Here is a 15,871-nt window from a genome sequence, read left to right on the forward strand (position 1 = left end):
AAAAAAGATGCAGTTGATACCATTTGTTCCTCAAGGGCTTCAAAATAGCAGAAATGCCGACGTTTCAAGAGAATTTTATGAAGCAGCATGTGACTCAGTTCTAAATGATTTAAATAAGAAGTGCTGTTGGTCCTGGAAAAGGGGTCTTTGTGGGCCGGAGGGTTGAGTAATCATAAACAAAACCTCAGATGTTTGGAAGACTTATTGAAATGAAGTTTGCTATGCAAATATGACGTTCTTCGTAGAACTTCATAGTTTCCAGATATTAAGGAGATAGCTCTTTCTCTTGGCTTTGTTGAAGAAGGGCGTACATAAAATTTGGTGTACTTTTCATATGATTTTGAGTGAGCTTTTGTGTTGCAGAAAACAATTAAATCTCAGTTTCTTCAGTGTCATTCAGAAGGATGAAAGTGAAGATAGTTTGAAAGTGGGGAAATGGGAGGATAGCTCCTTTAAGCCAATTATGATGTGAAGGGAAAATGCTTATCCCTGAACCTTCTGATTTATGAGTGTGCACCCACTTTCTGATTTATAAGTCCCAGGAGCTATGGGAACATTGGCTACTCATCACTGACACAGTAGTTACCTCCTCTTGTACTTTAATTTCTTAATTAACTGAGTATCTATGAGGTCATATTTTGTTCCTAACCTTTTAAAAAATTTGCTGCCTAACGTATTTCTCAGTTGTTTCCTTGTATCTTAAACTAATTTATGCCCTTTTGTGGTTCTGTTTTCTGATGGTAAATAGCTCTGTAAACAAAAATGAATTGTAGATCAACCACTGTCCTGTAGGGGTCGCTATGAGAGTAGCAGTTTGGCCTACTTCCTTGCCACCCAGCACCAGGTGGTATGACTAGACACAATTAGCCTAAGGACTGTGAGATCTGGTTTGTGTTGGTATTTCACTTTTGAGTGTGGTATGAGCCTAATCCCACCAAGAATTCTACAGGCTCTTAACTGTATTTTATCATTTTAGTCCATAAATGCTACCTGTGCATTTTTTTTTTTTAACCTCACGAATTTGGTGCATTATTATTTTAGAGTTTCATTATGCCCCATTTTCAGGTGAGAAATATATGTGCATAGACACATTAAACCATTACGGTGGCTTTTGCAGCATGAGTGATGGTAGCCTACACTTGGCCTTCTGTAGGACCTCGGATTATTGTCTAATGGGCTTGTCACTCAGGGTACTGACTGGCTCCCTCCAGTGCTTTTAAAACACTGAATTACGCAGGATGAGGTGCATCCCCTTGATTAAATGTTTTTCCTCCCATGCAATCACCATTAGCTGTTTGGCTCCTATTCTGTATTCTTTTGAAGCAACCCTGCATTGCAAACGAATGTCTTTCTGAGGAGACAGTGTGTTGTGAATTGCCTGGACAGCATAGGCACAGTTACTTTGGCTGCAATGCTGCAGAGCCCGGTTACTCTGCCTTCCTGGGAACTCCACAGGCAAGTCCATCGTGTTTGGAGAAAAAAAAAATGAGATTTTTTGGGGGAGAAATATTGAGCTGTCAAAGCTATTGATACTGAATGTTAGCATATCCTTTGTGTTCCTCTGAACCATTTTTGGTCTCATTCCACTGAGATTAGCTTCTCTGGGGTGGTTTCTGGTTTTTTATTTTTTATTTTTGCTTCTGCTTCCCCCTTTCTTGGTTGTAGTACGGCCGTACCATTTCAGCTTGCTAGTGCAGAAAGATGTGAATTCAGTTACTGGATGCGCCCGGCCTGGTGCAAACACATTGCCAGAGACATGTTACAGAGTTCCAGGTGAATCGAGCCTGGGAGAGACAACTGCAGAACGGTAAGAGGGAGCATGCTTACGTTTAGATCAGGGGTTTTCAGCTGGAGCATCTCGGCAAGTCTGAATCCTGACTCACTCACTCACAACTTGAAAAGGATTCATTTTATGCACGTCCTTTTACTCATCTCCTGGTATTTAACTGCCAGAAACATCCCAGATTGATCCGGGGGGATTTAGATGAGGGACCTGCCAGCGGGCTACTCCAGGGAGCGTCTCTGGAGGCACTCCCTCTGCCCGAGGCTACCGCTTGTAGTTTGTAAACACCAGTGGCAACGAGAAGATGAGGAAAAGGTTTCGCGACTGGGCTTCTTTGCCATAGCGGAGTCTTATTTCTTGTGAAACTTATTTATTACAGCTTAAAGAGAGCTTGCAGATTGTTTGTCTGGCCAGGCTTGGCTGCATGCCCTCTTGAGTCCAGCAAGTGAAGGGCGGGAGACCACTTTTTTCATTTGGGTAAACTGATGTGCATGATGAGTTAGCTGGGTTGGACCCGAGTAGAATAAACATATCTTGATATATTAGCGACCTGGCACTTCCTCCCTGCTCTTGCCACCCTCTCCCCTTCTGGAGCACAGAAACGCACTGCTTTAAGAGTGTGCTGCCTGGCAGAGGTCAGTGTGCTGGTATTTTGCATCGTTACACCTGTAGTGGTTATGCTTTGATATATGGAAATGGTGATCTTTCATGCAGCTCTGCTTGGAGAGCTGGCTCAGACAGTGGATCATTAGCATTTTGGATGCAAATGCAGGAAGAGCCCCTGCATGGCGAAGGCGTGGGGCAGCAGACAGGCTACTCCAAAATGATGCTCACCAGCTCCTGAGGAGTTAACAATCAATCGAGAGACAGAAATGCAAACCTCGACATCTGCAGAGGTTAAATTCCTATTTCCTTTGTTAATTGGCACAGAGTACAGTGGGTAGGGGTGGTTGAAGTTGAAGGACATGTTTTAATATTGTTCGAAGTGAGGCTACTACATTACATGAGCCTGGTGAATCTGAAAGGATCCATTTGTTATAAAGCTGCTGAATGTTAAGGATGTCAGCATTTGATTTTTTTGCTTTAAAAATATTCTACTTTTGTATATTGAAGTCAGTAATTCATGTAAAATATAAATGATGTAGGTAGTGAATATCTGTTAACATCATCAGTAACTACTGTAGCATGCTGGCCATAAGCCAATGTGTATAATTCTGTGACATAGGCATTTTTCAGAAAGAACATCTGATTATGTGATAGGCTAATTGAGAGAAATATTGGTAATATATTAGGGTTCACTAGAGATTTTTTTGGGTGGCAGAGCCTTAAATATGCTTCTGTATTTACTTACCTGTTTATTGTAAAGGTTGGACATTGATTTTGGACAGTGAATATTTGAATTCTCTTCCGAAGAGAGTTAAGATTTTTTAATTTTGACATTTTTAAATAATTATTTTAAAGAGTAAAGATGGATTGTAAGCTATTATTTCTCATACTTCAGTTGTTCTTTTTAAAAAACAAACAACTATTTTTCTATTTAGAAGCTGATGTGCTCTATATTTACAGTTTCTTTTCCTGAGAATGATAGGTTTTAGCCATTTGTATTTTCCTCTTCACTCTGTGTAAGCTGTGAAGTTTATTTTTTTGCCCCGTGACAGAAAGAATTGCACATTTGCAAAAGTAAGTGATTTTTAAAAAGAGGAATAAATAGTAGAGCAATAATATGACATTGATTTTACGATCACACATTTCTAAATTCCTCATTGTACAAACATTTATTAGCCATCTCTGTGTCTAAGAGATTGTGGGACCTGCTGTGAGGAAGTACAGATGAAATAGGTAGCGCTCCCTTTCTTGAACTGAAGGAGCTTAGATATAGTGGCTTCGTCTATTTTTCTTTTCTTTTCTTTTCTTTTTTTTTTTGAGACAGACATGAAGGGAGAGAGATGAGAAGCACCAACTCCTCCTAGTTGTGTCACTTCAGTTGTTTGTTGATTGCTTTCTCATTGTGCCTTGGTGGGGGGAGGAGGAGGCTTCAGCTGAGCTAGTGACTCCTTGCTCAAACCAGCAGCCTTTGGGATCAAGCCAGCGATCATGGGATCACGTCTATGATCCCATGCTCAAGCTGGTGACCCTGTGCTCAAGTTGGTGAGCCTGTGTTCAAGCTGGCAACCTAGATTCAAACCTAGGACTCCAGCGTTCCAGGCCGACACTCTATCCACTGTACCATCTCCAGTCAGGTCTACTTTCTTCTCTTTCTTTCTTTCTTTCTTTTTTTTTTTTTTTTAAGTGGAGAGGGGAGATAGAAGGATAGAGTCCTGTATGCACCCTTGCCTGGATCTGCTGGGCAAGCCTTCTACAGGCCTACTTGTGATGAACTGGCCATCTAGGGCCATTGCTTGGCAACTGAGCTATCTTTAGTTCCTGAGATGGAGGCTCCACTGAGGCATCCTCAGTGCCCAGGGCCAACTTGCTTGAACTAATCAAGCCATGGTTTCGGGAGAGGGGGAGAGAGAGACAAAGAGAGAAGGAGAAGGGAGAGAGGAAGGGGTGGAGAAGCAGATGGTCCTGTGTGCCCTGACCAGGAATTGAACTTGGAACATCCACACACTGGCTGACACTCTACCAGTGAGCCAACCAGCCAGGCCAGGCCTATTTTCTTTTAGCCTTTCTTCTCTCCCTCCCTCCCTTTCTCTCTCCCTTCTTCCTTTCCTCCCCCCCCTTCTTCCTTCCTTCCCTCCCTTCATTCCTTCCTGAGGCAGACTCCCACATGTACCCCGATCAGGATCCACTCAGCAACTGAATCTGGGGCCAATACTCAAGTACCAAGCTATTTTTAGCTCCTGAGGCTGATGCACTCCAACAGAGCTATCCTCAGCACTCAGGACCACACTCAAACCAATCGAACCACTGGCTGTGGGAGGGGATGAGGGAGAGAAGAAGAAGAGGGAGGAGAGGAGAAGCAGATGGCTGCTTTTCCTGTATGCCCTGACTGGGAATCAAACTCAGGAGATCCATATGCCAGTCCGACGCTCTATCCACTGAGCAACCAGCCAGTGCCTGACCTGTGGTGGCGCAGTGGATAAAGTGTTGACCTGGAATGATGAGGTCACCGGTTCAAAACCCTGGGCTTGCCTGGTCAAGATACATATGGGAGTTGATGCTTCTTGCTCCTCCTCCCCTTCTCTTTTTCTCTCTCTCCCCCATATCTAAAATGAATAAATAAAGTTAAAAAAAAAAAGTCTACTGCTTTATAGTATAACTACTGTGTATCAATAAGTAAAATAGGTCTGGTCCCTGTCCTCAAACCACTTATAATCTATTTCCTTTTAAAATATTTCAAAGGGAAATTTTGGGGCACTTTTTCCCCCCATTTCAGTACTTGTAAAACAGATACTATACGCTTTGATTTTTTTTCATTTTTAAATTGTGTTATAAAATATACATAACAAAATTTATTTTAAACAAATTTTACCTTTTTTTTGTATTTTTCTGAAGCTGGAAATAGGGAGGCAGTCAGACAGACTCCCGCATGCGCCCAACCGGGATCCACCCAGCACGCCCACCAGGGGGCGATGCTCTGCCCAGCAGAGCATTGTTGCAACCAAAGCCATTCTAGTGCCCATTAAATAACTCCCCAGTGCCCCTCCCCTTGATTCTGGTAACCTCTGTCTTCTTTCTCTGTCTATGAATTTGCCTTTTCAAGGTTATTACATCAAGGAGAATCATGCAGTTGTTGTCTTTTTGTGTTTGGTTTATTTCTCTTAGCCTGCTTTTAAGGTTCGTCATGTGTCACGTGTCAGTCTTTCAGCCCTTTTGAATATATGCTTTGATTTCTATATGGAAAAGACAGCAGCCCTCCCCCAGGATTTCACTAAATCAGGTTCCCATGTGGACACCATAATAGGTAGAAACGCTATAAACAGGACTGTTGGTCAGGGGAAAGGAGGAGACTGGAAATGCACCAAGGGCACGACCTGTGGATACACGTTTGGGTTCTTACCCAGCAGGGCGGTTGAGCGTGGGAGTTGTGCTGCTTACACTTCCGTGTCAGTTCTTAGCTGCTACAGGGCAACAGGCAGTTGAAATAGTGGAGGACCGGCCGGCAGCTCTTGTCATTATTACTATTTGAATTGCACCCACTCTGCTTTTAGTACCTCACCCTACCTAACTTTGTAAGCAAGCGGATTATGTTGATGTCCTCTTATAGAATTGGAGACTCTTAGAAGGGGCAGGTATTTCAGCATTTGTATTATTGCATTGGCTCATCATTGTTCATTCAGCCAATGGGGGTCTCCTGCTGCCTGCTGCAAGCCTTCTGTCACTTCCCGCTGCTGTTCTCGGGGGACACTCAGTCTGAAAACTCTGGTTACCTTCTGACTTAGAGAGGAAAGAGGGAGGGAGGGAGGTTGATGCCGTATTAAGCAGTTTTCCATTGGATGAGGTAAGCCTGGCTTCATCACATAGCACTCTCCTTCTCAAATTTCTACGTGATACTGCCTCTCTTAAATCCAGATGGTTTTTCTGATAGAGGATCCTTTTTAGAAAGCCAGGTTAAGGCTCCCAGAGCTGTTCATTTATCTTCCATCGACTGATCTGATGATTCTCAGCCTTTAACAACATAGTCAGGAAACACAAACATGTGTGGAGGAGGAAGGGTCACCTGGCAATGTCCAATGCCCAGACATCCCATCTACCCTGTCAGCTTGTCCTATTTAATGAGTCTTATGCTTTCTGCTACACACCCCCCCCCCACTACTTAGCTTTTTAGTTCTGACTTTTGATATGGGGCAGAATTAGATTAATCAAAAGCTGTTAAATTTGCATGGTGAAAGGTGGGTGAGAAAACCTTAGCCCACAGCGCAGGTATTTTGCTCAGCTTTAAAAGTGCTTTCCTTTTGCGTGAGAATTAAAAAGAATAAGAATAAGAGTGTTGCAGGCCCGGTCTGTCCTTTGCTGGTTTCTCTCAGGAGAGAAGTTCTAGAGAAGACAGCCTGATGGCCAGCGGCTTGGGCTTCGTAGTCAGGGTCCAGGAACAAATCTCGTTTCCTCTGTTTCCTCTCTGGCCTCGGACATGTTCCTTAATTCGTATGTGCCTCACTGTAATCATCTGTAAAATCGGGATAACTGTAGTACCTTATGGACTTGTTGTATAGGTTGAGAAACTACATATAAAGCATTTTCATAGTACCTGTTATATAAGAGCTCAATAAGAGCCACCATGATCAATGTCATTGTCACATAGAAATCTTTCATCTCCCTCTCTGTTTTCCACCCACTTGCATTGTATCTTGCCCAAGCTCCTTCTCCCATTTGCTTGATGACTGAGCATACATGATGGTTTCTTAATGCTCTGAGTCTGAGTGTATGAAAGGAGGCTGTGAAGAATGCTCCAGTCTTGTCTGTTGTCAGGCAGGTTGGGAAGGACATGTATTTAGACTTCCTCTCCTGCCCAACTGCTACAGATTTTCCCCTGCTGCCTATTTCTCAGCTAAATGAGACTTTGCTAAAAATACAGAGGTGACCATGAAATGCCCCTGGAGCCCTGGGAGTTGTTTTCAGGTGGCAGAGGAGCAGCTGGGGATGTGTGTCCCACTGCTCTGCTCTGTTCACCTTAGGTAGCTCAGTGAGGATTCACTATTGATTGACTTGTCTCAGGCATAGGAAAGGTTTCCAGAACCAGCGCTCATGAAATCAGTTAGGGCTTTATATTAATGGATTGCTGTCAAATCTATTACAGCTAAAATCTCAGCTCTTTACAATAGATGGACCAGTTGTTAAAGCTGCATTGAAAGCGGCATTCCATTTTTCCCCCGAAGGTTCATTGTTCCCTGTGTTTCTCTTCATAAGCTCCGTGTGGTTAGTGACCCATATATGATTCTCTGAAAAATTTAAGAGCTTCAAAAGTCGATCCTACGTTGCGTGATGCCCTATATTTTTCTGAATTCTTTGATTGCGTTTGCATCTAGATTTATTTTATGAAAATAGAAACATTCAACTTAAACTTTGTACCATCACTCATGCCATTAATCACTAAATTATTATCCAAGCATCAATAATGCATTTACATTTTATTAAAAAGATGGTTATTGTAGGTGAGGAGATGTGAGTTGTTTTCATTTATATAGCCATCTGTTTCAGAGTAAGAAGATAGTTCACAATTTTATTTCTCCTTCAGGAAAGGAATTTAAAACTATTTATAATATTTGTTTTCAATGCTGTTCATATGGTTACCCAGGGAAAGAACTTCAGGCCCCGATGAATCAGTCAGAACCTGCAGTAGCGTCTGTTCATTTTGCACTTTTAATGTTGTTGTGCCTTCTGGATGCTTTATCTTCCATGAGGGACAGGGTAGCACGCTACACATATTTGAAAGGTATAAGTACGAGGGAACAGCTAGCCTGGTGTTGTTCAGAGAAGCTGCGGGTAGTGTAGGGAAACTCGGAAGAGAAACGGCGCCACGTTCAGAAGGCACCTGAGGCTTGTTTGCACAGCCTCTGAGACAAACGACAGCTTCTGGTCCTCCTGATGTTAAAAAAAACAAAACCCTCAAACATGAAGCATATGTGTACAGGTAGAAAGCATCCTGGACCATGTTATTGATTTTGAACATCTATGAGTCTGAGCTCACCCTGATCTGTTTAATGGTTACTAGAGCGTCTGCTGAGGTAGATGTTTTTAAATTGCTGTGGCTCATACTGGTTAGTCCCCTTTGCCAGGTCATTTCACACCTCTGCACGGCAAAGACGCACAAAACAAAAACCTAATTTAAAAAATCTATATTTAAACCTGTACAGTCTGTGGGGTAGGGAGAGTCCCTACTTGCAGGCACGGAATTTTGTTTATGCAGAAGAAGAGCTTCAAGGGAACAGTGTCCTGATGAAGAAACTAACTGACCGTGCTGTGTGAGCCACTTCGTAGCTGGATTCTTCTGTTTTGTCAAGAATGGGTATTCATTCCGCTTCCCACCACAGCTCCGGAAACTTTGTAGGTCAGAATAGGCTCTGCTTTGTGGAATCACAAGAAAGCCACTCCGTTGTTGTGGGGGGGGGGGGATTCTCATTTCCTGTACCCCAGTGCTGAGCCCTCTGGCTGTAAATGGGTGGAGGGAGGCAATATGGATGTCAACTCAGTTTTACTTTCCGACACTAGGTATTTGTTTGGCCATGTGATGTAGATGGCACCTTTCTGACTCTGTCTTATTTCCGTGACGGAATTGTAGCCAGCACACATATAGATGTCAAGTGAGAGTCAGAAAACTCACCCATCTTCTTCTTTCTCCCCTAGACCTTTTTGGGATATTTAGTAAGTTTTTAGTAGAAACAGTGACCCAGACTTCAACAGAATTGCCATGCCCTTCAGTTTGGGATTAGAGATTCCTGTGCTTCGTCCATTCTGAGGGTGGAAACGTTCAGTGGCACCTTGTAGACAAAGGACTCCCCCCCACCTAGAGGACGATCTGTTTTAGGATACACTGTACTCTTCACAGGTGTAAAAGATTTTTTAATAAAAAATCTTGTTTCTGGATCCTGAAGTAACTTCCTTCTATTTTTTTCAAAGCTACTAAATAAACTCTGGTAAATAAAGAGTAAAGCAAGATTCTGGATTCAATTCTCCTTAGACTAATTTTGTGGTAATTTTTTCTAATAGATATGGTGGCCAATGGTAAAATAATGCTTCTGTATTAAAACAGACAACCATAAATTTCTATGCAGGAAATAATGTTACATATGCTGTTAAAACCCATGTATATTTTTCTATTTCTACTCCTCACTCACTTTAATCCTATTGGTTTTAAGAAATTTCTTACTATATTGGGTGTACCCACTATAAATATACTGGATGTACCTTATTGAAAAACTTTATTTCAGAGTTCAAAATTATATGAAAGGATTATTAAAGTTATCGTGATCTTTTTTGAGGCATTTGAGCAAAATAGTCACCCAGGAAATACAGAAATGCTTATCACCCATATTGAACCCAGGGACCATAGTAAATTTTCCTGTGAAAGACAACATCTCTCACAAGCTCAGTTTCTTATTTGACCGTGGTAGCAGAACCTGTTATTACTCAGTTTAGAGCACTGTGCCTCAGACTTAACATGCACACCATTCCTGTTGGGATCATGTTATAATTTCGGTTTTTCACTCAGTGGGACTGTGGGAAGGGCAGGGGAGGGGTCCTGGAATTCTGGGGGATGCCAGGGCTTGCTGGTGTGCAACCAGCAATGGTTAGAGAATATTCCAGATAAAATTCTGATCTTCAAAGATAACTACATTCTGAAAAACCTCTATAGGCCACAACGAACAATAGACATGGTATTTCTACTTTTACTATAAATGTTCATTAAACTTAACATTAAATTTACCATTATGACTAGGATGAAGTAAAGAACCTAGATGTCAGTAAATATATGCATCTATCTCTGTTAGCCTACGATTAAAACTGTATCTTTTGTATCTAAACCAAGTATATAACTATAACAGAAAGGAAAGCAACTAAATAAAATCATTTTAGCACCGTCTACTAGAAATTTAAGCTGCTAGGAAGATCACCTAAATATTTTATAACAGAATTAGCAAGACGATTTTCAAGCCTCCTGCTGGTATACACTGAAGCTCGGTGAGGGTTGTGACGAAACGCTAGTCACTGACCTGGCATCAAGGAATGTAATGTCCTCAGGGGTTCTCCATTCAGCGGTGGCCACTAGCTATGGGTTCAGGAGTTATAGGAAATTAGGTCAGACCCCAGAGAAACCAGTCAGTAGGAAAATAAACATTTAAAAACTGAAGTCACAATACTAGACATTGCACTCTGGTGAGTGGGAACAGCTGGGGAAAGGCTTGTCCTTGACTGGAAAGATCTAGGCTCAGAACGTGACTCACTGTTACGTAGTTCTCTTGGGGCTGATTTTTTTAAATGGCCTATGTTTATTTAAAGAGGAAGACTTATAATATGTTAAACAATCCATTTTTGAGTATATATGAACAGAACACCCATTTCATGTTGTCTTTTGGGCTTTGGGGACATTAAAGATATGGGAGATATGGTTTCTGTTTATAGTCTGGTCATAGACATATAATAACCACATGAGAAACAGCAGAACGAAGACCTCCATCCACCCCAGTGTCAGCCAAGCACAGGAAAACAAACCACTCAGTTGCTTGTGAAAGCATATGAGAAACCATCGATTTCAGTGACAAATTATGAGGGAGCTCTGAGTGAGGTCATTTTTGATTGCAACAGTGACGGTGACCTAGGGGTACAACTAGCATTTAGTAGAAAGAACCAAGGTTGCGTAGTGTCCTCCTGCACTGTGACTGCTGCACTGTGCTGCTCACAGCTCCTTCCTCAGCCGAGGCCTAGGACTCCATGCTGAGAAGCCACGGCAGGGTCTCGGAGTTAAGAAGACCCGCAGAGACTGGAGCTAGCAGGAGCCGTGGTCACAGTGGGACCCGGTCTCAGCCCTAATCCTAAGGGAAGTGGAACGCACAAGGAGGCACAAAGAAGTGAGCTTATGTGTCTGGCCTCATCTAGTTGATACATTTAGAATCATTAACCAGCCATAAATGGCTGCCTAGTATTCATAATAGAACAGTCGAGCTGTAAACGATCTAAAGAGCTGTTTACTACAGCCGTCTCATTGTACAGATGAGAGAACTGAGACCCAGAGAGTTTAAGTGACTGACTTGTTCTAAATTCATTGGTTCTGACTTAAGTGAGCAGCAGGCTTGCCTATGTATTAGCTAATGTTCTGAAGGTGATTTGGGACAAGACCTTGGTTCTGATAAAACATAGCTGTAAGTAAAAATATAGTCATGCATATATCCCTGTATATACATATAGCTAACACATCCTATATCTTTGTTTCATATAGCCATTCACACTGCTACCTCTACACACACACACACATACACGTGAGAAAAGAAAAAAAAGACTATATCTAAGGAGAGGACAGCATACTTTTAGACCTTACAGGTTTAGGTTAGAGACAAAGGTGGCTGTCATGGGTTATGATTCTACTGGCATTAGAAATCCCCATCCCCCCAAATACCCTGTCCCCCATCCCCTAATAGCTAAAGTTCCTTTTACAAGGATGAAACTTTTTATTCTGTTTTGCCTAAAGTTCAGATAATTCTGTGAGAAGTAATGCTGTGATTTAAGTGTTCTAACATTTGTCAATGACTAGTGGTGGTTTTTTTACTGGGAGCAGATTTCGAGAAAATACTGAGTAGGAGAAAGCCACCAGGCCCTCACCAGGTAATGAAGGGAGAGAAAAACAGATATAAGAGGTCGTTTGCCTGTCAAGATTTTTGCTTACTTCAGTTTTGCATACTGAGGGCTATGCATGATGCATATTTTATACTTGCTGTGGGTCAGTTTGGAGCGTTTTAAACTAGTGCTTTTTCTGGTGTCGGCCTTCCTAAAGGGGGTGGAATGAAGAGGCGGAGAAGGAGACTGTGGCACCTTCTGAACTCAGTCAAATGCCAATCACCAGAAAATGGTTGATTCAAAGGGACAATTTTCAGCCCAAATGAATTCAGTCGAAATGAATGCCAACCTTAACTGAATTAAGTTGTGCTCTTTCAGATCCACTGCTGTGAGAGTGGCAGACCGTTGCCTGGATTTTACATCGCTCCAAGCTAAGACTGGAGGTCAGCCTGACTTTTGGAGCCTCCGACACTGTGTGAATATCTAAGTTTTTACTGAGTTTTGAGCCTGCTAGCCAGTGTACAGACCCCTGTTAATAATGAATAAACCAAAATAATTGGTTCAGATGATCACCCGAATGTGTGGGTGCATCTCTAACCATGTTTAAAAATCTAGCCTCTATTGAACTGACTGGAAAAGAAAAAACGATCAGGAATTTATTTTTGGTATTAGTGACTTCTCTTTATCTGTGTTTTCAAGTGCCATGAGACAGCCCTGCTTATGTAACTGTTGTCACTTCAGTTTCTGAACGGGCCAGGGAAGTGTGAAAAACTGCAGTTCTGGAGAAACTATATCCTCAATTCCTGTTAATATTGGAACACCGGTTGTTTTCAGGTGGTGCTGACGTGACAATGTAGGTGTTTGCTGTGCATAGCTTTGGGCAGAGGCCCCAGTGGTGTGTGCTGCTGAAAACATGATTTGAGAAAACCGCTTTCACCCATGAAAACCGCTCACTTTCTTTAAGTTAGTAAAAAAATTTAAAAAAAGCCTTTGTCAGACCATTTAAGTACAGATTTGAAGGAAAGAGGTGCTTTTGGGGGCTATAACATAAAGAGGAAAAAAGTCTTTGCCTTTTAGAGGAGACAATCATGTTGTTGAGATTAAAGTATTCCCAGAAGAATAATTACAACCTGGGGTTGCAAAATATTGGAGTGGAGTGAAATAAATACACAGTCACTGAGGTGAATTCTTAATAAAGCATTGGTTCGAGTGTATTGGATTTAATCATCAAGGGCTTCTGTGCAAAGGCGATTTCAGAGGGCTCTGGAATGCTATAGCCAGTCCGTGGTTTGGTGTCGGTGTGCCCCGTGCTGAAAGCACAGAATGTGTAAAGAACAGTGAAGGCTGATGGGTGTGCAATGTTCAGGGGTCTTCTGAGCCTGGACAGTTAGTGACTTTTGTGCTTGGCCAAGTGCCCACATCCTTAAACGTGTATATATAGCTATTATAATTTTGAAAACCATTTTCTCAATCTATTTAAGCATTGATTACTAACCATTAAATTTTTTAAATTTCAAATACTAATTTAGCATGAATAATTATATTAACATATTTCAGACACCTTAAAGCACACACAAATATGATTATTGCAAGTTATGCTACGAAACTATCCTATTTTAAAACACCGATGCTGTCAGTTTAATTATTTCAGTATCATTTCTATGTTTCTTTGTATCTCTTCCTAGAACTATTGATTTACATATTTAGATTCCATCCAGGGGTTTCAGTAATCATATTTTTTGAATCTTCTTGGTGTTGTGTAATGTTTGCAGACCCACAATTAAAAACTGAAGAGTCTTCTCAGGATAGCCGGGTATAGGGTATGAGTTATGGACTGCTGGGGTCTTGGTTGCCTTTTCCAAAGTGAGTCAGACCTGAGTCACTGGTTAGCGGTGAAGTTATGTTTTCTTTCTAAGGGTTAAATTTACCATAGCTTTAAAATTCAACTTATTAAAAAACACTTTCCACATTTGTTTCATGTAAGTTTTCCTTGCAATCTGGTATCTCTCTACCACAGCGGTTCTCAACCTGTGGGTCGCGACCCCAGCGGGGTCGCCTAAAGCCATCAGAAAATACATAATGCATATCAGGTATTTACATTCCGAATCATAACTGTAGCAAAATTACAGTTATAAAGTAGCCACCAAAATTATTTTTTTGGTTTGGGGTCACCGCAACATGAGGAACTGTATTGCGGGGTCACAGCATTAGAAAGGTTGAGAACCACTGCTCTACCAGATACATGTACTCTTTGTAAAACATTGCTTAGGTGACATCACATACCCTTTGACTGTTATTGTGTCATATTGACTTATCCTGTCATCATTGGAACATCCGGTGTGGCTGATCTTTCTACATTTGTGTTGCTCAGACCCTCTCTCCAAAGGCTCTGTTCAATCATTCTATTCTTGGTACTGATCCTTCTTTTTATACTTGGGCTTATGCATAGTTCCATGTGTTAAAAAACCAACTGTATCCTGTTGTATTCATCCTTCCTTTACAACTGCCATTTGTCCTTTATATAAATGTTTCTTTCTGGAAATCACACCAAACTAACAGGTTTTCAATAACTCAACTTGTTCCATTTAACAGTAATTTTATTTTCGTTTTGATGCTCAAATATGTCATTATAGTTCAGGCAGTAAGAGTCCCAACAGGCAGATTCCTTTGTCCTTCTAGCATTGTCCCTGACATTTTGGAAAGGATCCTAGTTTTCTGGTAACAGCTGGCTGTTCTGCAGCTGTTCTGTGCTTCCTGCCCTGAGAACTGGAATCAGATCCTCTTTCCTCATAGTGGAGAATTGGAGCATAGATCAAAATCTGGACACTAGCAGTGTACATGAAAGTTAGTAGTGGATCAAAGGGCTACTAAATGATGGTTGGGAAAAACTGCTTTTTTGAGGTTGTTGGTTCCCATTACTTTTTTCCAACTTGACATACTGTGCTTTTGCCCTCTGGTTCCTTATGGTATGGGTTTTAAGCTTTCATCAAGACTTTCTTCTGTACTGAACCATAAGCATTTTGTTGTGGGATGAAAGGCAGATTCTATTTGGGGACAAGAAAGTTTATTTAAATTGTTGACAGATTGACAGAAGAATTCAAATGAAGATTGAGCACTGGGAAGTAACACCAGTACATAATCTGGTTTCTAGAACCTTCTTTCATTGCTAGGACTCTAGTCCGCTCACTCTTTTCTTCATGTGCCCAGGATACTTCAATGACTTGATTCTACAAGCTGCCAGAAATTGCAGCTTTCTGGGGGAATGAGTGTGATTCTTACTTTTTACCTTGCCTGTGTCCTACCCTAGACCAAACCCTGCTTTAAAATCCTCTTTGGGATCTGCAGGGTGAGTTGCCTGATACGCTCATGGGGTCAGACACAGGGCTGACTCCTCAGATCCTTGATGAGGGGCTTGCATTATGCTTTCTGTTGTGCTTACTGTGGTGAGCAGAGATGGCCAGGTCACGTTTAAGTTGTTTGTCTCAAAGATTGGAAACTTGAAACTTTTCCAGAACAGTCACTTTGCCCTATGTGGAAAACTCAAGTATAGATTACTTCCTGGATGAGGATGCATGCAGAAAGCACGTGCCAATACTGGTGTTATTCACATAAACCCCCGACGAAGTGGAAACCAGCGTAAATTGTGTATAAACTTGATTATGTGCAGAACTTGCTTATGGGCTTTATAATGCTGATGGAGTTACACCAGGCAGAACACTCCCAATGTGGGGTCATTTATTGATAGTGGTCATAGACTCATCACTGTTTCTCCTGGATCTGATACAGTGTATCAAATTCAGAAAGTGGTGTCTGCACCATGTTCCTAAGAACATTCTGCTCAGATATCAAAGTGCTTCAAGCAATTTCAGTAAAGCT

General features: G+C 41.6%; 1 protein-coding gene across 5 annotated transcripts in view; it reads left to right on the plus strand.

Moving 5' to 3' along the window:
- Positions 1 to 15,871, plus strand: part of CDK14 (cyclin dependent kinase 14) — a 635,411-nt gene that overhangs the window by 117,973 nt on the left and 501,567 nt on the right. The window contains exon 1 of one of the 5 annotated variants that reach the window (XM_066239828.1): positions 1,393 to 1,455. The exons of 1 other annotated variant lie outside the window; for it this stretch is intronic. Coding sequence is in view for 1 of the 4 variants with exons in the window: in XM_066239830.1 (XP_066095927.1) it covers positions 2,656 to 2,679 (24 nt within the window). In the remaining 3 variants the exon portion in view is untranslated. Of the gene's footprint in view, positions 1 to 1,392; positions 1,456 to 1,701; positions 1,808 to 2,334; positions 2,419 to 2,641; positions 2,680 to 15,871 lie in introns of those variants that run through there. 3 more of the 5 variants (XM_066239831.1, XM_066239832.1, XM_066239830.1) reach the window with 3 other exon arrangements.

Source organism: Saccopteryx bilineata, chromosome 7, assembly GCF_036850765.1.
Source record: "Saccopteryx bilineata isolate mSacBil1 chromosome 7, mSacBil1_pri_phased_curated, whole genome shotgun sequence".
Classification (NCBI taxonomy): Eukaryota; Metazoa; Chordata; class Mammalia; order Chiroptera; family Emballonuridae; genus Saccopteryx; species Saccopteryx bilineata.